The sequence below is a fragment of the Onychostoma macrolepis genome, chromosome 23 (assembly GCF_012432095.1).
Source record: "Onychostoma macrolepis isolate SWU-2019 chromosome 23, ASM1243209v1, whole genome shotgun sequence".
NCBI lineage: Eukaryota > Metazoa > Chordata > Actinopteri > Cypriniformes > Cyprinidae > Onychostoma > Onychostoma macrolepis.
This window is the reverse complement of record NC_081177.1, coordinates 10,085,824-10,111,830: the sequence shown is the minus strand read 5'-3', so window position 1 is coordinate 10,111,830 and position 26,007 is coordinate 10,085,824. Positions and strand designations below refer to the sequence as shown.

Sequence of the window (26,007 nt, the reverse complement as noted above, 5' to 3'; positions counted from 1 at the left end):
CCTAGAATAATTCTCAAAATATTAACAACTAAACTAAGCTAAGCTATCTAAACTAAGACTCATCTGATGCTGTGAAACCTTGTAATGTTTGAAAACACAACCCACTGTAACTAACACAGTCAGCGTTAAGCGAATACAGCTTATTCGTATTCCAACGGCGACGCCTCAAATTTGCATCCAAACCAGGAATGTAATTTTTATGCTGTAAAATAATGCTATTCTTCATTGTCAATTTTCTTTGACAAAAAAGTACATTAGATGGCTGCCACATTCCAGCTTGGGCAAGTCAGAACAGACTCGGGCAATGAGAAGCCGCATTCCCATCAGCAATGGAGGGAGATGAGCTGAGAAAAAGCAGTATGCAGCATACGTTGCCTATAGGGTAGCCCCCACCTTTCTTAAGTTAAACAAGTTGTTACATTTATTCCGAAGCATCTTTGCCAAGAATTACAGGTTAATATGTCTAATACCAGTGTGAAGGTGAAGCGCACAGACTTGTTTTATGTGTCAAAGGATACTTTCTAATCATGACTTTCATGTCATAGTGTGCAAACAGGAGGATTTCGCATGAGCAGAGCAGAGAACCACAATACAGCTGCATTCCTGCATGCATGAGTCAGACGTGGGGGAGACGGGATGCATTCAAGTCTTTAAAACGATCAGTATTCATGCTCTCATGGGAGAAAGAAAAGAGAAAAGGTAGATTTTGAGGTAGATGGAGCGATCTAGCATTTTCTGGAGTTGCACACACACACATATACAGGGAAAGAAAGAAAGAATGAATACATTCCTGGGCGCGTTGAGACAGATTTGCCGCCTACAGGGAAGAGGCTATTGTAACCCAGCACCATTGTGTGTGTGTGTGTGTGTGTCTGTTTGATGGGGGGTCAGAAAAGCATAACTCTGCCCTGTCCTGAAGTATCCAAGTAATACAGTCAGGTATATTACACATGCTTGGTTTGTTGACCATTAGGTCATCTCTTCCCTAGTGCCACAGCACAATCTCGTTGCATTGACAATAAAACTGAAATGAGTCTACTGCTGTTTCACCTCATCATTAAATTGTCTCTTTTAACCTGAATGCACATTCACATGTCTCTGATTTAATTAAAAATTCAAATCAATAATCAAATTAACTTTAGGTAACAAAAAGGTACACTTACACAATTACTCTGTGTTGATTTGTTGTTTGTCAGTAGAGAAACCTTGATGCATTGATTGCAGACAACTTTTTTCTAGTGCTGTCAAACGATTAATCATGATTAATCGTATCCAAAATAAAAAATTTGTTTACATAATGTGTGTACTCTGTATATTTATTATGCATATACAGTATAAATACACACGCATACAGTATATATTTTGGAAATATTTACATGCATATACATTTATATTCTTGCATTTTATATTATATATAAATATATTTAATATATAAACATAACATTTTTCTTATATACACATGCATGTGTTTGTATTTATATTAGGGCTGTCAAAGTTAATGCGTTAATAACGCCTTAAAGCAAATTCATTTTAAATGGCACTAATTTTATTAACGTGCAACTAACGCAGCGCGCATTTTATGTTTGACCCGTGGTCTAACCCGTAGTTGGAGAAATGGAGATGCACAGTGCTACCAACTTAGCAACATTGCAGACCACTTTAGCGACTTTTTTTCCATTCAAAAACGCGCCCAAACATTATTTTGTTTCTGAGAGCGAGGTCTTGCTTTCTCAGCGCGCGCACACACCTCTCTCTCTCTCTGCATCTGCTCAGATTCTGTTCAGCAAGCGGCAGAGAGGAGCAGCGCGTTCAGCTAAACACAGATATTATGTTGCTTCTCTAATTTTACATGCAAGTATAGCCGAGATCACACCACAGTTATTGTCTTTATTTTGTGTATTTGATTTCATCAGACGACGGCTCGATTATCAGGATTTTTGTACACATTAACATCTTGGAAGGGACAGCTTTTTATGTAGTCTTAATGGGTCGCGTTTCAATCACTATTTCATATGCATTCAGTTGTCTGACAACAGAAGCAGTAAAATATATCAATGAAAACAGTTTTACTGAGAATTTAGCTGCATCAAAATACAGTATGTGGGCACAGAGAGGGAAACAAATGTAATAAATAATATGTAAATTTTCCACGTTCAGAAGAGCAGCTGCCCTGTGGTGCAAAAATGTAAACAGGTTTGGGTAAGTAAATTGCTCAGTGCAAAGAAAGAGAAGTAATGGGAACCTGGTATTTCTTTTTTCATGCGTCTAATAGACATGAACAAGTTCTATCAAAAACATCTATGACCTTTGAAACATGTCTAGTCTTCATGCTCTATGTTGACTATGGTTTCAATAATAATAAACATAGCTTACATTTAAGCATCCATATTTGTCCATGCCCATGTTGATTAGAGTATTAAAAACTTTAAAAGTATTAACTGAAGGTACATTTAAAACAAGTAAAAAAATGTGCGATTAAGTTGTGATTAATCGCGAGTTAACTCATGACAATCATGCGATTAATCACGATTAAATATTTTAATCGATTGACAGCCCTAATTTATATATATATATATATATATATATATATATATATATATATAATAAATATATGCAGCACATATATACAGTATATTATGCAAACAAAAACTGAATGTGATTAAATCGCAATTAAACCATAGTACGACAAATGGTAATAGTGTGATCATTTTGTTTAAAAATATTTAAAATAAATTACTTTTAAATATATATAAAATTTTAAATTAAATTTACTTAACTAATTTTAAAAATATTTGTAAAATATTTTAAAAATGAATAAAATGCATATATGCATATATGTGTATATGTATATGTATATATATATATATATATATATATATATATATATATATATATAAATTCAAAATATTAACATGGTATCCATTCTAGTGGATATAAGATTTAAGATGGGGACAGAATGAGTGATTTCTGCAGCTGATTGGATGGACAAACACTTGGGGACAAAGACTTCATCCTCAAACAGCAGGGAGGATGTTTGCCTTTAACCTCCATTGACACAGCCTTTGTTTTCCGCCAAAGCTTGACTTGGGTCAGTTAAACTACTGATTTTTTTGGTGAGGCCTGTTTCTTTGTTTTTCTTTGGATTCTGACCAGGTGCTTGCATTGTACTTTTAAGAATGCTGCAGTGGCCTTTAGAGCAAACAGTGGGGAACAAAAGTCTAATACGAAACAGGAACATTTCACTAATCCAATTTCATAAATGTTTTTCATTATAAATCATCACAAACTGATACAAATGTTTTACAAGTCATAGAATTTCAATGTTGTCTTCACTTTTAGGCTTTGGGGTTGACACAATTTTAATGTTTTTCAAACTATCTCTTATGCTCACCAAGGGTGAATGTACTTGTGTAATATGGTGAAATATCATTACAATTTACAACAACTCCATTTCAATACATTTTAAAATGTAAAAACTACAGTTTTCAGTGTCACATGAGTCTTCGGAAATCATTATAATATGCTGATTTGGTGCTCAGTTATTATCAATGTTGAAAACAGTTGTGCTGCTTAAAATATTATGGTTTAACATTTTAATATATAATATTTTTGTTGTTTTTTCAGGATTATCTGCTGAATATAAAGTTCAAAAGAACAGCATTTATTTGAAAGAGAATTTTTTTTGTAACATTTTCAATGCCAACTTAATGAATCCTTGCTGAATGAAAGCACAAATTCATAAGTAATAAGCATTACTCATAAATAATTAGGCTCATAAGTGCTTGGAGACACTCACAGAGACAGTGCTGATAGTGACACACCTGCAATAGAGATTTTATCTGACAGGATTTCAAACCTCCCCCTCTGGTGTAGAGTTCCTTAGGGTCGAGAACAGACAGAGAGAAAGAATGGGTGGTCACTGCATGCTCAGACAGCTCTGCAAACTCCTCACGCAGATTCATAATCTACAAAAAAAAAAAAATGAAGTGAAATGAAATGAGCTTTTATTTTCTTTTTAGAAGTGGTCAGCGCTGAACATGAATCTACCTTTAGAGAAAACAGGAAACTGACCTTCTGCAATACTTCAAAAGAATCATACAACACTATATAGTGTGGACTGGGTCAAACTATTGAGTGCCACATCCTCTTTTGCAGGCATTTGCAAAGTTTACCTATTATAGGCATGTGTCTTAAAACACCTTTTATTGACTACACCATTTCCAGAAGCTGCCCTAATTAACTGTACCACATCAGTGTTTGTATCAGCTTGCAAATTTAGCAGATTACACAAGGCAAGCAAGACAAAATCCTACAAAACAAACACGGCTCTCAAAATGTGCCACATGAAATCATATTCCCAGGTGATTGTGAGAATTAGTCCTCAGGAATTCCATCAGATCTGCAATCAGTCAAACCCCCGCTGCTTCCTAACCACATGCCCATTGTCTTCTTTCGAATGCCAATAGAAATCAACAGAAGGGGTGGGGCATTCCTGCTCCTGTTCAGACTTGAGCTCATCACGCATTGTGAAGAAACATGCCATTTTAAACACAATTTTGTGATACAATGTGAAGGAAGTTACAGCTATAAAGACTAAAGTCTGCGGCTGTATGTCATGTCAGCATAGGTAAGGGTACTGTTAAAAACACGGGAAAGAACGGATGTATCCTGAAACATGACTTTAATGTATTTTAGAGTAAAAAATGAATGAATATATATGCAGAAATGTGCCAAAGCACAACAATAAAAAAAAAAAAAAAACTAAACCCGTAATACTATAAGAATTATCACTGAATGCTATGCTAGCTATGCTTTAGCAGACTTAAATTGAACTTAAATTATTTTGAGATAAATAAGCAAGCAGAGTGCGGTACCTAAACTAAAACATCAAACTTAAATTATACTGTGAATTCACATTTTACTTACTGAGTTTGTGGCACTAGGTGTGGTTCAGATTTATGATACGAAGGGGTGCGGTTTACAAAAAAAGGCTAATTCCCATTGGTCGCTGCCTGCTGGTGTAGCAGCGCTACCTGAAGCAGGTAGGCAAATAAAGACAGACCTGAGAAAGAGGATCACACTGCTGCTCATCACGACGGGACGCACATTAGGACCAACTAAAAACGTTCAAGACCTTCATACTAAAAGTTTAGGCCTTTTTATTTTTGCATGGTTTAACAGAAAACAATTTCTGACTTTTTGTTTCTTTAGCACCAAGTTGGATCTAACGTCATGAGCAAGGTGAGTGTGTGGTCAAAATCAAGGTGGGTAACATTTAACAGCAATTGTCTTGAACTGAAAATGCCATTTGTGTTATATTTTAAAATATTGTGTTGATTTCTTGTTTTCAAGTGTTTCTACATTCTACTTGGAGATAATGATGTTAAAAAGACAAACTTAAAAAGTGGTATAAATATATTACAACTTCAGTTTTGACTGTATGCATGCAAGTAGTACTGAAACGTGTGGAAAACCCCCTCTCAAACACACAAGCGTGTTCGCGGGGGGTGGGGGTGTAGGGTTGAGTTACATTGTGTTGGGAGTCAAGATGCAGAGTTTTTTGTGGTTGGCAAAGCAAACAGGCCTCTTACCTGTATGACCTGCAGGCACAGAGGGAGAGACAGGTTTGGGCTCGCTGAAGGGAGAGGCCAAGACACAGAGCACATTCTCTCACACACTCTGAACACAACAACAGCCTTCGGAATGGAACATTTTGAACCTGCACAACAAAATAGTATCAGTTAGAAATGGAATTTGATATTTAAATGTTCAAAATTTGAAAGTACAGTGTTTTTAAATAGTCTGTAATTGAATTGTAACTGTCTTTATTGGCCGTGTGCTTATGTTGTGTCATCCTTTGAACAGGTACAGACGTGCTGTGGAAGCCGAAAAGCGGTTTTATCTGCTCTGTGAATTCTATCCTTCATTCCACCGGAGTCTGTGTAGCTGTCCAATCAGATTTCAGTGGTGTGAAGTGTAGGAGACATGGAAAGATCACTTTTTTCCACAAGCTGCAAAGGTTATTTTCATGGGCTTAACAGAAAAACAGCACTGATGCGAGGTGAAACACATGTCAAGATCACAATTACAAGTTTTCAAAAGGCATGCATAGCTAGTTTTGCGTTGTTGTATAATTTGCCGTGTGCTTTCATGCTTGCACGGATCAATGCAGGCCGTGACATTTGTATGCTAAACGCTGTGAATGTTAAGCCCTGGCTGTCCTATAGTGCATTTAAGTTAAGCGTATCTAAACATCTATGTAAAGCGCCGTACCTCACCCTGCCCTTTAGTAAACCGCTCCAGCATTACACAACATGGCATGTTTGTTCATTTGCTGTTGTGGAGAGAACCGAGGCGGGCTGAGTACACACACACCCACACACACACAAGATTCACAAAGCCTGCCAAGATGTATTTATGTATGCTGGTTCAGCCTTTATCCTCTCAGCCCACACTAATAAACTCACTTTACAAAATGTGTTTGTGTGAATTGCTTAATCCTGACAATAAACTACAATAATAAAACACAACCCTTACTCATTCCCTTGGCATTTGGAACATTAATGTTGTACTTTATGAATTTCAATTAGTCCACCAAATATGTGACCTGCTCTTTGCATGCATATGGTGAGGTTGAGACGATGTTAATCTTGGAAATGATTTCACACATAGCCAAGCTGAGGTGAAGCGAGTTCAAAGCAAGGCAAGTGCAGAGCGAGACACCCTCAGCTTTACAGAGGGCTTTAAAGTTCATCAACATTCAATGCAAAGAAACTTTTCTTTTGAGCAGTTTAGCTGATTCCCCTTGTGGAGTTGCTCCTCGAAAATGAAAAATAAATGCAAAGTTAGAGTTTTGCCTCAAGGTTACTCTCAGCAAAGCACTTTTTGAATGTTAAATCATGTTTCAACTTAATCAGTGTCTATATTTAAGGCCTCAAAATGAGATAACACTTCTGAAAATACACGTTCAGACAAAGCAATAAGGAACGTCATATGAAACAATGGTATCATATACATCTCAATGGTCATTTTCAAGCACAACTTTGCTTTTAAAGTGACTGGCAGAGTTATGTAAGAGATAATGTACACTAGGTTGGTCATTATCACAGTAACAAAAAACCCAGGCGCAAAGTGAAGAGGTTTATTATGTGATAATGACAGACTGACTGTACATTACACCTTACATAACACCTGCCCATTTCTTTAACAGTGTTAAAAATAGTATAAATATAATTGTACTATTTTACATTCCCTTAGCTCAAACAGTAGAGGATAATGCTGGCAAAACAGGTTTGATGTCCAAAATAAATGTGTCTGCAGAAAATTGAAGAAAAAAGAAAATCACAAAAAAAAAAGACTTTCTGAAACGTATTTAGGTTTTAGAGTGCAGTGTAATACACACTTACCGTTTTAAATCACAAAACTGTGTTTTCTTAGCATCACATTTTAAAAGGCTGGAAAAGCATCAAGGCAGCGTTTGAAGCACAATGATTTGCTGTGATTTGGCTTTGTTCGGTGTTGTGCGTTTTGGTTTTCGTTTGCTAGACACCACAGTTCAATAGATCAATATCCCTATTAAACACAAACAGCTTTTTAAAGCATAAAACATGCACACTTGATCTCAGACATTATTCAAAAGAACTATATTTCACTCAAATCTGATATAACAGCTCGAAGTTAACAGGAGCATGTAGCAAGAAACAAGCTTAAATAATTACAGATATCCAGTCTACATGTTTTAGATTTATATATTAGAAACTTAAAATGTAAAAACAGCATTCTGTTAAAAATACTGTGGAAGTATAAAAATGTATCCTGTCTCAAACCAATATTATTCTTTTGGCTGATAATATTGCTTTGTGCTAAATTAAAAATCCTAGTGTTTATTCATTTAAAACCGCAAGGAGAAGAAAGGAGGAGAAATGGCAAGGCGTCCTTGCCGAGGACCTTGACTATTTCAGGCCGTGGTGATCACAGCCTCCAGCACTGGCTGTTCCTTCAGCAGAAACCAGCCAAACAAAGCCATTTCTCCAGAGAACAGAACAGACTGTTTAGTTTCAAATTCCACACCTGATGACTCATGATTCCGGACAATTTGAAAATAAAGACAGACTGAGGGATGCAACTGCCATCTCCAAGATTTCAGTTACAATGCTAGCATCAGTGCTCAGCTTCTTCCTCCTTTTCCTCAGCCCAAATCTTGCTGATGATACAGGTAAGTGAAAATAGCTTACAGCAGATGCAAATAATAACCAGACACAAAGTTCTGACTGACTGATCCACCTGCTGTGTGGTATTGACATGAGAGGATGGTTTATTCGTTGAAGGTGACAGTGATAGAGGGGGGAAAATATGTCGCTCCTATCACACATCCCCATTAATTGATTACACCTCTTCTCTGCGATGCCACGCACCTGCCTCTCCCATGATATTCACAGCTGTTCTATACATTCCTCAAAGGATGGTATCAGCTGCAGTCATAACAGCTGCCATAAAGACCGTCAAGCATGACACAGGTAGCTTAAACCTAGAATGGTTCAGGCACAACTGTATGCATGTAACGTTATATCTACTGCATGTCATATATGTGTTGGAGAGAGAGAAAGGGGTGGGATGGTTACATGACAAATTATTATAACCAGACTTTATTAAATTGTACAGCATCTCAAGAATGCCTATACTAATTGATCTGTTGAATAAATAATTTATTACAAGTAAGAAAATGTAGGACATTGTCACAAGTTTCATGTTATAAGGCAAGTTCAAATAATTTCTTTAAAAAAACACTTAAAATATGTCTTAAAATGTGCTGAATTTCATTCAGTTGCACTCCGTCGAGCTGTCTGAAAGGAACGAGCTCAGCATGTGTGAGCCTCCTCCAGATTGTTCATTACTGCACTAATAATTACACTGCAACCAACCACAAAATTAAAAAAAAAAAAAGATTCTAGAAACACTCTTTTTTTAACTAATAAGAAAAAATAAAAATTTACTACAGAAATTCCCATGCCTTTTTCAGTATGCTGCTTACCCATTTCTAGCACTTTTAATTACTTTAATTAAAAGAAATTACTTTTATTCAGTAAGGATACATGAAATTGATTTAAAGTGACTTAATATTACAAAAGTAATATTATTAATGTAGTGTAATGTATTTTCCACAAACATATTAAGCAGCAAAGCTGTTTTCAACATTGATATTAATAAAGAATGTTTATTGAGCACCGAATCAGCATATTAGAATGTATTCTGAAGGATCATGTGACACTGAAGACTGAAGCAATTGCTGCTTACATTTTAAAATAGACAAATTATTTTAAATTGCAATAATATTTCACATTATTACTGTTTTTGATCAAATAAAAGCAGCCTCATTAAGCATAAGTATGGAGGCTCGTTTCCGCCAATGGATAAAAAATAAAAATGGTAATTGTGACTTTATAATCTCACAATTTTGACTTTTTTCCCCTCACAATTGGGAGTTCATATCCCCGTTTTGACTTTTTTCTCAGAATTGTATGATATAAACTATAAAATGGCAAATTGTGTCATGAAACTCTAGATGGCGCAGGCTGATGGGTCCTTAATGCAAACTGATGATATTCACAGCATTAAACTACTTGGCACAAGCTGATTAGGTCATGTTGCATACGCAGCCGATGAGCTTGCTGCTTTACATTTAAATGGCTGGTTAGCATCCACCAGAGCATTTCGCAGCATGCTTTCACAGTTCCTCTGTAACCCTTCACCTTCCCCAGCTCCACCTGTTTAGATCTGCTACAGGTTATTATATATGCTATTTGTGCAATATGTCTTAAATACTCACAGCACCATATCGCGTAAGTAAGTTCCTGTACTTGCTTTGCAGCAGCAATAATCTACAAAAGCAGCAATTCAGCAGCGTAGCAGATCTATTCCGCCAAGACCAAATGTATTAACATTGTCATATCCATTACCATGCTAAAATCTTCAGAGAGTTGTCATGATAGAACTATTTTTATTCAGTGGCAGAAACAGGCTTCCATACATGAAAGGTTTTTTTCAAAAGCGTAAAAAAAAAATGTAATGACCGCAGTTTTGAACTATTCATCTAACATTCAGATTCACAATGTGTACATCAGAAAATGACTGCACACATTTCCATATCAAAAACCTGGAGGTGCGGTTACTCATTTCACACACAAAACGATTAGTCAATCAAAACAGAGCTGATTTACATATTCAAGAATGGTCATGCTAAACGAAATTACAACTTTATGGTGCAAAAAGGCTACCTATTGAAATGTGTCTGATTTTTCCTCTTCTGCCACACAGTGGCAGAGGACATTGGACCTCACCAGCTGGAGCGCCTGGTGGAGCTGCTGACAGCTCATGAGTGTGAGGAGCTCATCTCTGCCATATCTCAACCTGAGGAGAGCATCTTCCAACACTTAGACCGACTATCTGCAGAAAGGAACCAGTTACTGCATTCAAGAAGACGCAGAAACACAGGTAAGTATGATAGACACAAGAGCCACTGCTTTAAATAGTTTAAATCAGCTCTAATAAATTGATACTTATTTGTTTTATGCTAATGAATTCCAGCAGTGTGATGTGAAGTGACACATCCTTCTGTAAATGAAGAGGTCATGAGCAGCCAAATTTATTTGTTTATCTCCACTGCACACATCAGTCTGTCATCGAGAGGTCCACTCGAGAGACATCTCAACCAAACGAATTGTTGATATAATCCCTTTTCATCAGAAATGAAATCTATCGAGGCAGTGGGACATGATTGAATTGTTTAATTGCCTGAACAATTGAAGAGCTGTTGCTTCTATTGCTGGCTGCTTTCCCTCTGCTTGTCTGCAGCACGTTTGATATTGTGCGTGCGTGTGTGTGTGTGTGTGTGTGATTGTCAGACCAGCAGGCCCCCTGTCGCTCAGCGCTTAAGGACTGGCTGCAGATTCACGGCAAGCAGATATACTACGACAGGCTTTCTCGTGCACTGCAAAAGATCGGCAGGACTGACATTGCCATAGGTCAGCCACACACAACAACACTGACACGCATGCAATGCACCAAATCACTCAAACCAACCTGCAATTTGTATAATATTGAGTAGATATGCCATATATATTATCATAACGGCTATCGGCCAATATTAGAGGTTCTTTAATTTAGCAGTCTTGTTTCAAATGTATGTTTTAATTGATGAGATACTGGATATTTAACCATGCATCTTCATTTCTGCTATTTCTATTTATTCTATATAATCCATATTAACTTTGACAGCATCTAATACTCACTAAGGTTAATATGTATAAACACTTAGAATTTAACAATACTGTAATCTTTAGCAAATCTTAAAATTAACATTCATTCTTCATAGTGAAGTTTATAATGTCATGAAGCCTAAATTCACAAAAATGAAAGTTATTGAATGTAGTTTTAGTGTTTTATTAGTGTTTGATATTTAATTTTATTTACCCAAATACACAAATTTTATCGTTGTTCCAAATTCATCTACTACTAATAAATATTATATATATATATATATATATATATATATATATATATATATATATATATATATTATATATATATATATATATATATATATATATATATATATATATATATATATATATATATATATATATATATATATATATGCCGATGAGCTTGCTGCTTTACATTTAAATGGCTGGTTAGCATCCACCAGAGCATTTCGCAGCATGCTTTCACAGTTCCTCTGTAACCCTTCACCTTCCCCAGCTCCACCTGTTTAGATCTGCTACAGGTTATTATATATGCTATTTGTGCAATATGTCTTAAATACTCACAGCACCATATCGCGTAAGTAAGTTCCTGTACTTGCTTTGCAGCAGCAATAATCTACAAAAGCAGCAATTCAGCAGCGTAGCAGATCTATTCCGCCAAGACCAAATGTATTAACATTGTCATATCCATTACCATGCTAAAATCTTCAGAGAGTTGTCATGATAGAACTATTTTTATTCAGTGGCAGAAACAGGCTTCCATACATGAAAGGTTTTTTTCAAAAGCGTAAAAAAAAAATGTAATGACCGCAGTTTTGAACTATTCATCTAACATTCAGATTCACAATGTGTACATCAGAAAATGACTGCACACATTTCCATATCAAAAACCTGGAGGTGCGGTTACTCATTTCACACACAAAACGATTAGTCAATCAAAACAGAGCTGATTTACATATTCAAGAATGGTCATGCTAAACGAAATTACAACTTTATGGTGCAAAAGGCTACCTATTGAAATGTGTCTGATTTTTCCTCTTCTGCCACACAGTGGCAGAGGACATTGGACCTCACCAGCTGGAGCGCCTGGTGGAGCTGCTGACAGCTCATGAGTGTGAGGAGCTCATCTCTGCCATATCTCAACCTGAGGAGAGCATCTTCCAACACTTAGACCGACTATCTGCAGAAAGGAACCAGTTACTGCATTCAAGAAGACGCAGAAACACAGGTAAGTATGATAGACACAAGAGCCACTGCTTTAAATAGTTTAAATCAGCTCTAATAAATTGATACTTATTTGTTTTATGCTAATGAATTCCAGCAGTGTGATGTGTGAAGTGACACATCCTTCTGTAAATGAAGAGGTCATGAGCAGCCAAATTTATTTGTTTATCTCCACTGCACACATCAGTCTGTCATCGAGAGGTCCACTCGAGAGACATCTCAACCAAACGAATTGTTGATATAATCCCTTTTCATCAGAAATGAAATCTATCGAGGCAGTGGGACATGATTGAATTGTTTAATTGCCTGAACAATTGAAGAGCTGTTGCTTCTATTGCTGGCTGCTTTCCCTCTGCTTGTCTGCAGCACGTTTGATATTGTGCGTGCGTGTGTGTGTGTGTGTGTGTGTGATTGTCAGACCAGCAGGCCCCCTGTCGCTCAGCGCTTAAGGACTGGCTGCAGATTCACGGCAAGCAGATATACTACGACAGGCTTTCTCGTGCACTGCAAAAGATCGGCAGGACTGACATTGCCATAGGTCAGCCACACACAACAACACTGACACGCATGCAATGCACCAAATCACTCAAACCAACCTGCAATTTGTATAATATTGAGTAGATATGCCATATATATTATCATAACGGCTATCGGCCAATATTAGAGGTTCTTTAATTTAGCAGTCTTGTTTCAAATGTATGTTTTAATTGATGAGATACTGGATATTTAACCATGCATCTTCATTTCTGCTATTTCTATTTATTCTATATAATCCATATTAACTTTGACAGCATCTAATACTCACTAAGGTTAATATGTATAAACACTTAGAATTTAACAATACTGTAATCTTTAGCAAATCTTAAAATTAACATTCATTCTTCATAGTGAAGTTTATAATGTCATGAAGCCTAAATTCACAAAAATGAAAGTTATTGAATGTAGTTTTAGTGTTTTATTAGTGTTTGATATTTAATTTTATTTACCCAAATACACAAATTTTATCGTTGTTCCAAATTCATCTACTACTAATAAATATTATATATATATATATATATATATATATATATATATATATATATATATATATATTATATATATATATATATATATATATATATATATATATATATATATATATATATATATATATATATATATATATATATATATATATATATATATATATCAAGATTACATATAGTTTCAAATATGCAAAGGTATTCAAAAGTTTTCATTTTAAACTGAAGATTTTTATATATATATATATATATATATATATATATATATATATATATATATATATATATATATATATATATATATATATATATATATATAATTATATATACCTTTAAATATAAACATAAACATCATATATATAAACTGATTCTTGACCATTGTGTCAAATAGTTTGGAGAAGAGAAAAAATTTTTTTTTATAAATTAAGATTTTAAAAAACCTAAAAGCAAAAGTCAGACGGTTCTTTTAAGGTTTGTAAAAAATGTCAAATTTCAAAGAAACTGAACTCAAAACACGCAGAAATCGTAAGTCAGTATTTTTTGAGAATGATCCATCTACAAACTAAACTGGGATAGAACTACTGGGATAGAAGAAAGTGTTTTTAATATAGTAAAACTACATGCTTCACCTTTAAGAACCCCTAAAAACCACATGCCATTCTTTTACCAACAATGGAGATTGCCAGCAAACAAAAAAGTTCTGCAAAGATGCAAAGTTTTTCATCACCTTTCCTTTTGTTTTTGTTGTTTGCACACCACTGACGCAATGAGCATCAAGCTAATTCAGAGCAATCCATCTTACACACCAAAAGATGAAACTCAGCAGCGCATAATGTTATTTTTATACATTTCTAATGGGATGCGCTTTGCACGCTGTCACTCCTCTGGCAGTGATTGTGGTCCGGCGTTCAGGCGACTCCACAGCCGAGTGGCATCGGATATGAGAAGGTGCAAACGATATGACAGCAGGCTCGCTGGAGCTGACATCAGATTCACTACACACCATCTGTTCCTTTCATCATCTCCGTTAAAGGGAGAAAAGGATAAACAGAGAAGAAGAGGGTGAAAATGACAGGCTCGACAGCCCAAGAACATCCTTCAGTCAAAGCGGTGCATTGCAGAAAATAAAAACGATTCCTCTGCAAACACAGAACCTGATGCATACGGCAAAGGCACAATGCGGCAATTACAAGAGCTTTAATTGCTAGCCTGTAAATGGGCTATGATGAGGAGTAGCCACTCAGCGACAGCACCTTGGATAAATTGCACACTTATGTTCCGGCATGTGTGTCTTCCTCAGTTGTTTTGGCTTCATTATACTTGGTACATTTATTGGGCCCGGCACACTTAGTTAATCTCATTTCCAGGCGTTCATGGAGGCCATTACTGTGTGTTTGATTTCTTAATGTGCTGCAAGAATCGCTTGTGTCTTGTACGACTATGAAATGAATGTCATGAAAAAAACAGCTGCTTTAACTGCCTCCAGCATAACTGTAATCAAGTAACGAAGTGAATTAATGTTAAAACCATACGAGTAAAAGCAACTAGAGAACCGGACTAGAAGTAATGCAATGCATGTGCTATTTGTCTAACAGAGGTGGGCAAGAACATCAACCAGGACAAAACTCTCGCTATGCAGAGATATGTGGATGGCTACCATGAACTTGTTAACCAAATGGCCACTCACCTGGAGAAGCATGCATCAGAAGATCATGAAAATCATGAAGACCACGAGGAGGTGCTGCATTACTCTGCAAAACAGGGTGAGAAAAATGTCTGTGTTTTAAATACTTTGAGTGATATTCCTGGGTCTCTCTATATCTAAACCATAAAACATGCTATTATACAAGTACAGTTCAAAGGTGGGACTATCATACAATTTTCAGATTTAGTTTCAAGTAAGATCATACAGTTTTGTCTTTTTAATTAGGCATTGTTGATGAATAAACATGGGTGGTCATATGTTAATGTTTTGGGTTTCTGATGTGGATATCAGAACAGGGCATTTTGGCCTCTTAATTTAAGCAAATGCTGTTTATGAACTGGGGCAGAAATTATGCAACAGGGGTCGGTAAGAATGCTCACCAAGACTACATTTATTTGATCAAAAATACAATAAAAACAGAATTACTGTGAAATTTCACTTAAAACAAAATGTTTTCTATTTTAATATATTTTAAAAATTTTATTTATTCCTGTGATGCAAAGCTGAATTTTCAGCATTCATTACTCCAGGCTTCAGTGTCACATGACCTTTAAGAAATAATTTTATAACGATTTGATGTTCAAGAAACATATCGAATTATCAGAGTTGAAAACAGTTCAAAAGAACATTTATGTGTAATTGAAATTAAGTCTTTACTGTCTTTATTGTTACTATTGTTGCAAACACAACATCAACTGCTTCTTAAACTGTCATTGTGAGGGTCTTATCAAATATAGTTGTCTGTAAGCAACTGTAACTTATCTAAAATGGATGAATCAAGCCAAAAATAGTTTTTGATTGCTTGACAGCCAAAGGGTTCAGCTGGAAAGACGTGGACTTGGTGGTGAAAAGGCAACCAGTACCACCTTATCAACCCCATCTGCTAGACAAAGTGTGGCCTCTACTTTATGGCATCCTGCTTGGATTTGCTGGCGCAGTACTCATAAGCGTGGCCGTCTTGCTTATTAGCATATATGTATCCCATGGCAACAGAACCAAATCCAAGGCCGAGTATCAACCCCGTCACTGTCCCCTTCTCAGTGTTGTTACATCATCAGAGATACGCCGCCCAGAGGACACACGCAGACCGAGTAACGGATGTTCGGGACACTAATGAAGCCATTTTCATCAGTATGAAACACAATATTAAATGTGCCTTTGATGGCTGATTATGACCCATGATACTTGCCTCAAAGAGTCTGTTATCTCATCCAGTGTGCTATTAAAACTACAGTTAGACAGTCGCAAAATGTCGACACCTTCAGTTCCCACCGCTTCTCATAAAGACGTTTCTGCAATAAAGCACCTGACAGAACATAATGACAGCAATCTGTTACCTCCATCGAGACCGCTGCCATTGTCCTGTCAGTGTTTTGATGGGAATGTAGGGGAGGCTGCGCTGGAATGCAGCCTGGCTGCTGTTGCCTTGACAATCTTAGCACTTCCTGTTTCCAGTCCGCGACAGTGGCGGCGCGCTCGTCTGGCATTGAGGAAAAACTAATTATCCAGCCTGGCTCCTTCTCCCCTGAGCTTGCATATACCCCCTGAAGCAATCCACAAGGCTAATAACAATGACAATGCCTGCAGACAATGCAGTCTGTACGTCAACCTCAGAGAGACAGGATAGACTGGGCAAGGATGGCAATGAAAACACACGGGAGAGAGCGCTGGAAGGTTTGGAACTGAGTACAGAAGGAACTAATTCAGCTAGATGAGCAATGCAGCAGGAAATGAGCTCACGTGCAAGCAAAATATGTCTCGCACACACTGGCATCGTCTCTCTTATCATTTAAGTGCTTCTCTTCTTCTAAAAAATACGTGCCCCCTCCTCATCCTTTTTCTTTCCTTTTATTTCTTCTATAATTGAACTAATTACTTCATTATACAAATACAGACTAATGTGCTCCTGGAACCACACATCATGGGTTAATAGTGGTGCTAAGCAGCAATTATAGGCAATTAGTTCATAAATCAACATCTAAACAAATTGTAGTGCAGGGGAAGGGGTGTTGTATGTTCAAAGCACTGGCAGGCCAAAAGGTCACACACTGAAACTTTAGGAGTTCCATCAGCAAGACCTTCAGAACCGCCATGTAATCATCACTAATCAGATCGAACAGAGTTTTAAGTTAAAGAACTGCAAGTATTTGATTATTTGTTTCAAGCTCATTTTAGAAGGGAATAGTGTATTCAAAATTATTTTACTTGACAAAGGACTGCCTTTCTCAGACAACCAACAAATGATAGACCGGAAGTCATTTCATTCATTTCCAAAGTAAGGTAGTACAAAAGCTGCATAGAGTTCTAATTTTCTAATTTTCAGATCCAGTTTAAACTTTGGGTGCGTTGAATTATTAAACTTTTGCAGCTACGCCATATGTTAACAACACCCAACCGGCTATGATGCATTCTAATAAAAAATTAGAATTAGAATTAAACATTTTTGCACTAAAACAAAGGTGAGACCAAAAAAGGGTAAACTGTAAATTGGCAATAGTGTCACAATATTGGAAAAACCTCACATTGTGATAAATAATAAAAATAATAATAATTTATATATATATATATATATATATATATATATATATATATATATATATATATATATATATATATATATATATATATATATATATATATAAATATATATAAATATATATAAATCACCAGATGACTTGAACAGCTCTATTTGGGAAAAAAAATTATCAATGATTGGGGTAATTTTGTATGTGAATAAATCAGCATAGAAAATAAGCAAATTACAAACATAGATAAATATAATAGAAAAATGATATAAATGACATAAACAGTGCTTTATATTCTTCAGGTAAGTCTAACAGTATTCAGGTACAGAAATTGAATAATTAAATGTAAAATAACACTGCACAGTCTTCACTGTATAAACTAAATCTAATAAATCTGTAAAGCTACAAAAGTGATTTTTCTCTGTGTTTTGTTGTTTGATTAACATTCGTGACACAGAAAGCCTCAGGAACATTAAACTGCTGTGAACCAATACTAACCATTTACTTTCTCAATAGTTTACCTTCACCTAAGCCATAAGCAACCGTGTTTACAAGAATACCTGCAGAGACATGCATTTTGACAGTTTCGCGTGTATGTGTCATTTCAGACACAAATAGATGAAGATGAACGGAACTCAGTGTTCACACCGTGTTTACACCGTGTTTACACCGTGTTTACACCGTGTTTACACCGGACACAAGCTGCGCGGCGCAGCGCGACAAATTCACTTGAACCCGCTGCGAAATCTGCATGGGGAAACCTTTCACACACGCAAAAAAAAAAAAAAAAGTATTTGGTAACCACGGTAAAAGTGACTGTACCTTAATCTTCAAACAGTATATTTGTAAAAATGCATCGCTATAAATAACATTATAGTTATATAATTAACAGTTAGGCTTACAATTTAACATTCTAAATTATTTTATGATTATTACATAATAATTTACGATGATTAGCCCTAGAAAACCTACTATGCTTTTCTGTCAGACATATTGGTGGTTATTTGTTTTGTGTGGATATATTCATAAATTCATTAACACAAGTTGAGAAGGAGGTTCTTGACCAGTCTGCAAGTTCCATGTGACTGCCACTAGGAGGTGAAGTAAGTATTGTATGTGTTAACAATCATACAATTATATGCGAATGTCAGTGGAAAGGTGGCTTCAAGGACAAAAAAAACTGGCATAAAGAACAACAAAACAGATCCAACTCATCTTTACTTCTGCCTATTTATAATTTCATAATATATATAATAATAACTACTTTGTTCCGATAGAGCCAAAACTGTATTCAAACTTAAAGGGATAGTTCATCCAAACATTTCAATACAAAATATTCTCCCTTATGTTGCTACAAACCGGTATAATTGTTTTTTTATATATATAGAACACAAAATAAGATATTTTGAAACATGTTGGGATCCAAACAAAATTGGACCCCATTGACTTTCACAGTACAGACAAATGAAGACATGAGAGTAAGTAAACGGTGACACAAATCCCTGTAAGTTTGGGAAGTTTTTGCACCTTTTTTGTGGTTTGTGTTTTTTTTGTGTGTGTGTGTGTGTGTGTTGGTTCTTTGCATTGTAAATGTGCCAGGTCACATTTCCAGGAACCTAAATTTGTAGTTCTTATTTAAACACCCATTAAAAGACCACTAGTATGAAGCATAAGCCATTTTGAAAGGCCCATCATTATATCATTACTGCAAGAATAGCCCTGAATCTTGCTGCATTTTGCAATATTTAAGGCTCCGGGTCACAAAAAAAACTAAAACTGAAAACTGCAGATCAATATTGGTTGTACAACAATAGACCAATCAGATGGATCTAGAGTGGGATGAGCATCTCTAGACATGGTGTATAGGAGTTAAAGCTCCTATAAATGTACATTATGTTCCTTCCAGTTGTTCGTAACGCAAGAATGTAGTTTGTGTGAACAAAAAATGTTGTAGATATATTTCCTGTGTGATATAATGCATGTCTAACATCTCACATGTCTATCTTCCTGTTCCACTCTGATCTGTAATGATTTTCTGATGGTGTTGAAATGCCATGACACAGCAAGCAGCCAAGAACTCATCTTTACAGCAGAATGAAGACAATGCCTTGGTGCAGATGGGCTCTGTCAGAAAGAAACACATAACAACATGGGTACATTGCCATTCTCTCTGACACTTGCTATTTTTGTTTGTTCCCCACACACATATAAATGTCACAAAAGAATTCTGTCTCTCTCACACACATATGAAAACAGATGGAGACAGATATATCATAACAGATTCATCCATGCATTGATGCAACGTCTCATCCAAAAGTATGTACTTCGAATAAGATTAGGTATGTAGGCATTTTTGCATTGTCTGACATGCGAAAGCAGCATAAAAGTGTGCTTGTATGCAATTCCAATTTATAAATTACACATCATATTTGACACATTTAAAATAATGTTTTGTTAATTGAAATAAATATTTAAAGTTTGTCAGGTTCACAACATCTAAAAAAAACATTGAACAGACTGTTCTTCTGTCCCTCACATCACATCAAATAAAACATAGCATCTGCTCTAACTTAAGTGTGTTTTAACAGCATGCTCTTTTTCATTATCAAACCTAATGTCAAATATGATCTCCACAATAAAAGCTCTAACAGATGGACATCAAATCAATGTTTTTCTAAGCGAATGATTGATTGACATATTCTTGCTTCAGCTTCATCATATGTTTTTTCAACCAAGAATTGAGACAAATATTTTAATTACAAGTAATGCAATTAATTAATTTTAAAATGTTGAATGTTGCTATTTATACATCATGAGGTTTTGGAGTTGAACAAGAGTCTGGATGGGGAACTCCTTGGTTGAGAAAATTTGGCAATGCCTGGTTTAGTAAAGGCTTAGATTTGATTCAGACACTTAATTCAGAAATTTAGATTTGAAACCAGTTCACCAAAAAAAAAAAAGATTCATTCATTCACTAATTATTTCTATTGCTCTTTCTCTTTGTTGACGCCAGGAAATGACATGCATGGGTAAAAAGTAAATTGTGCACACAATTTACTAATTTGTTCTCTAATTTTAAGTAAATTGTGCGCTTAATAAAATTTGCGCATCAAATAAGAATTTGTGCATCATTGTAAGTGAGAGGCATCCACACTGTTGTATGAGAATGCGGACAGGAAGTAGAGTACGATTTACTTTTTTTTTCGCCCGCATGTCAAGTCAAGTCACCTTTATTTATATAGCGCTTTTACAATACAGATTGTGTCAAAGCACTTAACAGTATCAAATTGGAGGATAGAGTGTCAGTAATGTATAATGATAAGATTAAACACTCAATTTTCAGTTAAAGGCATTTCATTATTGAATTCAGAGATGTCATTGTCTAGCTTGGTTTAGTTTAAATAGTATCTGTGCAATCAAATCGGTGATAATCGCTAGAAATTAAGTGTCCCCTAGAAATTAAGCATGTCATGTGTCATGGCTCCGTAGAAAAGGAAGTGGCCTTGTGCATTATAAATGAGTTGTATCATTCACTCAACCAATTCGTAATTCATATGAGGGACATAACAAACAACATGTCCAGTTCTCGGTCAATATACGAATGAACCCCTCCTGTACATTATCCATTTTGCTTACTGAGACTCTGAATCAAAATACCAACTCGTTTGGTGAAGGAGGCATATTCGTTCAGTATGTAAAATCAATAAAATACTCATTTATAGTCTACCCTCAAATACTATTGGCTCCTGCTGTCTTAGAAGTCAGTCACAAGCTTTAAAAGGAAGAGACTAAAATGTATGACAATTATGAATAATAAGAAGAACAATTTGTTGTCTTTAACTATTAGTTCAAAAACAAAGATTTGCTGAGGAAAGACTCCCCTGCTGAAAAAAGCAATAGAACCCTTCTCAAAACACAACAGAAAATGCAATGGATTTAATGGTTATAATGGGAATTGTATTGGTTTTAATGGAAACTATAATGGTATCTACTGGTATGTGATGGATTCTGTTGGTGGGATGTTAAATCCTATTGGAAAAATGCCCAAAACACACTACAAAAAGGAATTTTGTAATGGTTTTACTGGGAAAAAGCTAATGGTTTATAATGGTATTTTAATGGAAACCATTGGAATTTCTGTGATGGTTTCTATTGGGCTTCTATTGTTTTTTTTTAGCAGGGACATGAAAGATACTACGCCTAGCCTTACCTCTAATGAAAAGCGATCTCAAGGAAGTGGGCCTAAAGGGGGAGTGTACAAATATTCAAATAAAGCATCTACATCCGAGTGTGTAACTCTTGTAAAAATGAACATCTCAAGATATCTGGATAAAAAGATAATTGGATAAAATGGGCTTTGAAATACCAGTGCTTTAATGTCCCCCTTCCCCTCAATACATATCATTCCTGCTCCCGTTCCAAAAAAGCAAAAAGCGATCGAGTCTCCAGGGAATGTTGTAATTGTCAATTATTTTACCTGATTTGTGCATTTGCATCTTTGACATCTCTCGGGACCCACACGCATGTAACACAGACATACTCCGTCTGTAAGCCTCTCGTACTCACTTATGCTGTTGAGATTACATCTGTGCTTTAAGAGCAAATTTTTTTTAAACCGAAGTTTGTTTCCGAAGTTGTGTGGCGGCTTCCTTCAGTAGGCTATACAAACGAGACTCTTCATTGAAGCTTTGGAAGCGCGTGGCTGAAGTTGTGAAGGTTGACTCGACAGAACCACAGTGCCCTCCAGTGGTCCAGATACTACAGGTCAGATTTGCTCTCACACTGGATCTCTGGAATTTTAATTCCTTTTCATGGAAAAGGTGTTGGTCAAATGGAAATGTTTTTAATATCAATATGGATCCAAATAAGTTACAAACAAGATGGCAAGTTATTTAGAAATCTAATATTTGCATTCATCTTTATTTCATACTTTTTTGTATAATAAATATTATATATTTTAATATTATTATATCCATTTTCTGCAAATTGTTCTGTCTCTAAAATGTAAAGGTGGTCTAACCATCATGTAAAAATTATTGATAATTTCTATTTACTTTGAATAATTATATAATAATTGTTGAATTATTTTCAACAATTATTATTTTTGTTTGGGGTTTTTTAACAAATATCGTGAATTTCTGAGTCAACATATCAAAGTCAACATATCTGATCATTTAAAAAAAAAAACACTGTTTTATATATATATATATATATATATATATATATATATATATATATATATATATATATATATATATATATATATATATATATATATATATAGCTATGTTATACGTATGTATATATATATGTATATATAAAATTTAAGATTTTTAATATAATTTTTTTACTTTTTCTTTTTTCAAAAGTGTTTCATATATTAATAATATTGTATTAAATGGCTTCACTGTTGTTGAAAAAATAATCATATAAAAATGATTGTAGTATATAAAAAAGATCAAACTATTTATAACACCATTACTTTTAAGCATGACTAAATATAACATTTCAAAATCAGAAAATGAAAACATGTTTAATTACAGAAATGGAATTGAAGTCATTTTTTGAATGAAATGCATTTTTATAAAACTATGGAGAGCACAAATATGATGAATTTAGCAAAATAATATATTATAATCTGCTGATTCACATTTAACACTATTCACCCACAAACACCTACCTCATTATCAGGTCTAAAGGTTGGAGAAAATGAACTTATTTTGATTTCCACATGAGGTTCAGTACTGATTATGAAAGACAGAATACACCATTACCACACATGCAACTGAAATCATTTCTAAAGCAAATAGTTGCATGTCTCACTCTGGTCACATGCATTTCCTCCACTGCTCACTGCAGTCTATTGGATCCAGCCAAGCACAAAATATAGGAAGACCGATACAATCAGATGAAGCTGTGATTGACAGTAAAAGTGGACACTATATCTGCTTGTGTGCATGTGAAAGATAAGCGTGCCGATGGCGAACACAGGCACGTATGCCAAAGCAGAATCACAGTGGTTAGCATCAAACAGCTACTCCATTATTATTCACACAAACACACAGTTAACAACACTGATTACCCCAGTAAATTCAGTCATGAGCATGGGCCTGTTTTGGGAGTCAGTGTAATAATGGAAATCACCCAACTACATAATCAACCACTCAGCACCTATATGTACATACAAGCATGTTATGATATTAACATGCATGAAGGCAACGGAGTGTGCATTGACCTCTTCATATAGTTCATAATGAGATCCCTCAGGGGCCTCTGTACAGCTTTACACAGTCTGTTTAAATTTCTGTCCGGCTCCTGAACAAAGCCCAGTCCACTGTCTGCTTTAATTAGAAGAATACAACCCTAACATCTGAATTTCATGAACAATGCTGCCAATCATTTCAGCTCAACTGAGAAAAACGACACATAGGCTCTTAGCCAGCTCTTTTTCTCTGACGACGGGTTATTTTCTGAGGGATTTCTCTTACCGTGGTTTTTTAGAAGCTGAAAGGGATTGTTATTGTTGAACGATTACACAAAGGTCAAGGCAGAGACACTGTGCATAATCAGGCAGATGGCACTTCACAGGGAATTCATTATGAGTAAGTGGATTACAACTCTGTAGTTATGAAGGGTGTAAAATAACAAAGTATGCTGTAACTCTCACATATGGCCATTTTAGTAGTAAACTTTGAAATTATAAAATTTTGGCCAGATTTTAGCCTCATTAGCAGTGCACTCAAAGTCAAAAAATCACCATAATTATTGTTCCATAATTTGGCCAATAAATAAATATATTAGAGATGCTGGACTAGCCTTAAAACCTTTTTTTTTTTTTTTTTTTTTTGATGATTTGAGCAAAAAATAAATAAAGAAAAATAGTGAAATATCATACTACTCAAAACTTTGGGTCAGTATGATTATTTACTTTTTTTTTTAGGAAATTTGAACTTTTATTTCACAATTTTAGGAATAAACTATTCAGTATATTACGTGAACTATAGAAATTAATACATTTTGGCATAATTTTAGCCTTGTTAGCAATGCATTCTAAATCAAATATCATTATAACTATTGCTTATAATTTTAACACTGAATAAATGAATTTGAGAATATTAGAGCTGAACTAGCCTGAAAATCATTTTTAAATGATTTGAGCAAAAATAACAAAATTAAATTAAATTAAATATAAAATTATTAAAACAAATGTTATTACTAATTTGAAGCATAAACTCTACTGTTCAAAAGTTTGGGGTATGTTTTTTATATATCTTATTTCAGTAATGTCTTTTATAATGTTATATAAAAGCCCATTTTATTTAACTTTCTAATTATAATTCAATACTACAGTTTCTAGTGTATTTTTGATCAAATAAAAAGTCTTTATGAGCATAAGAGACTTCTTTCAAAAACAGCAGTGTATCTAGAACATAATATTTTCACCATTTAACTAGACTGGAACTAGTTGCAAGACTAGAAACATTATAGTGGTGTTTTCAACATGGCTGCTGTTGCGCAGACTGACCTAGTTTAAAGAGATCTTGTAATCAAACTTGTGCTACAAACACGATGAAAACCATGCAGCTTAATGAGGGGAGGTGTGATTTTAGGGAGTGATTAGCCTTAATTATCCCCTGGTAGACAATAAAACAGATGAAAAATCCCACAAACTTACACTGAAGTAATCATTTTTGACCAAGCAACCACACTAGCAAACACAACATGCTAAACGCCTTAGCATCTGCATTTTGCCCTTACATTTTCTTCATCGTGCTTATGGTGCTACAGATAAATCCTTTTTCTAACAGAATTTCATTTCTCATATTGGAGGAAACAGACAACAGAATTAATTGTGTACTACATGATGCATAGCCCAGTTGCTCAAGTGGACTTTAAGTAATTAAGCTTCCTCTAACCAAATGCAGAGGCTTTGCAATTTTACGCCTAAATTAATTACCAATACCATTCATGGAACATTTATTTGCAATCAGTCCAGCCGAGTGAGACAATGGACAACATAAATTATAATATTAGCCAACAGTGACCAGCAATGTCCAGAGTCAGTTTGCAATGGCCAGCGGCTGGCCAGAGATTTATAGCACCATATTCTGTAAACTCGTTCATTAAGGCAAACAATACATTGTGTCAGCAGAAGATCTGTAAGATTAATCACACTAGTTGATCACTGTCCAGAGGTTGTTGGATATGTTTGTGTGTCATCTGTAAGTCTGGCTAAATTGAATTGGTTTATTTATGCTGTAATGGTCAGC

General features: G+C 35.2%; 1 protein-coding gene across 2 annotated transcripts in view; it reads right to left on the bottom strand.

Moving 5' to 3' along the window:
- LOC131532186 (uncharacterized) overlaps positions 1–22,493 on the bottom strand; it is a 62,150-nt gene extending 39,657 nt beyond the window's left edge. For both annotated transcript variants that reach the window (XM_058763669.1, XM_058763670.1), the window contains exons 1-5: positions 22,215–22,493; positions 19,733–19,861; positions 15,195–15,258; positions 5,592–5,719; positions 3,822–3,965 (exon numbers count right to left, since the gene is read on the bottom strand). In XM_058763669.1, coding sequence (XP_058619652.1) covers positions 3,822–3,965; positions 5,592–5,719; positions 15,195–15,258; positions 19,733–19,861; positions 22,215–22,262 — 513 coding nt within the window. In that variant the 5' untranslated portion in view covers positions 22,263–22,493. The remainder of the gene's footprint in view (positions 1–3,821; positions 3,966–5,591; positions 5,720–15,194; positions 15,259–19,732; positions 19,862–22,214) is intronic.
- Positions 22,494–26,007: the final 3,514 nt, after the last annotated feature.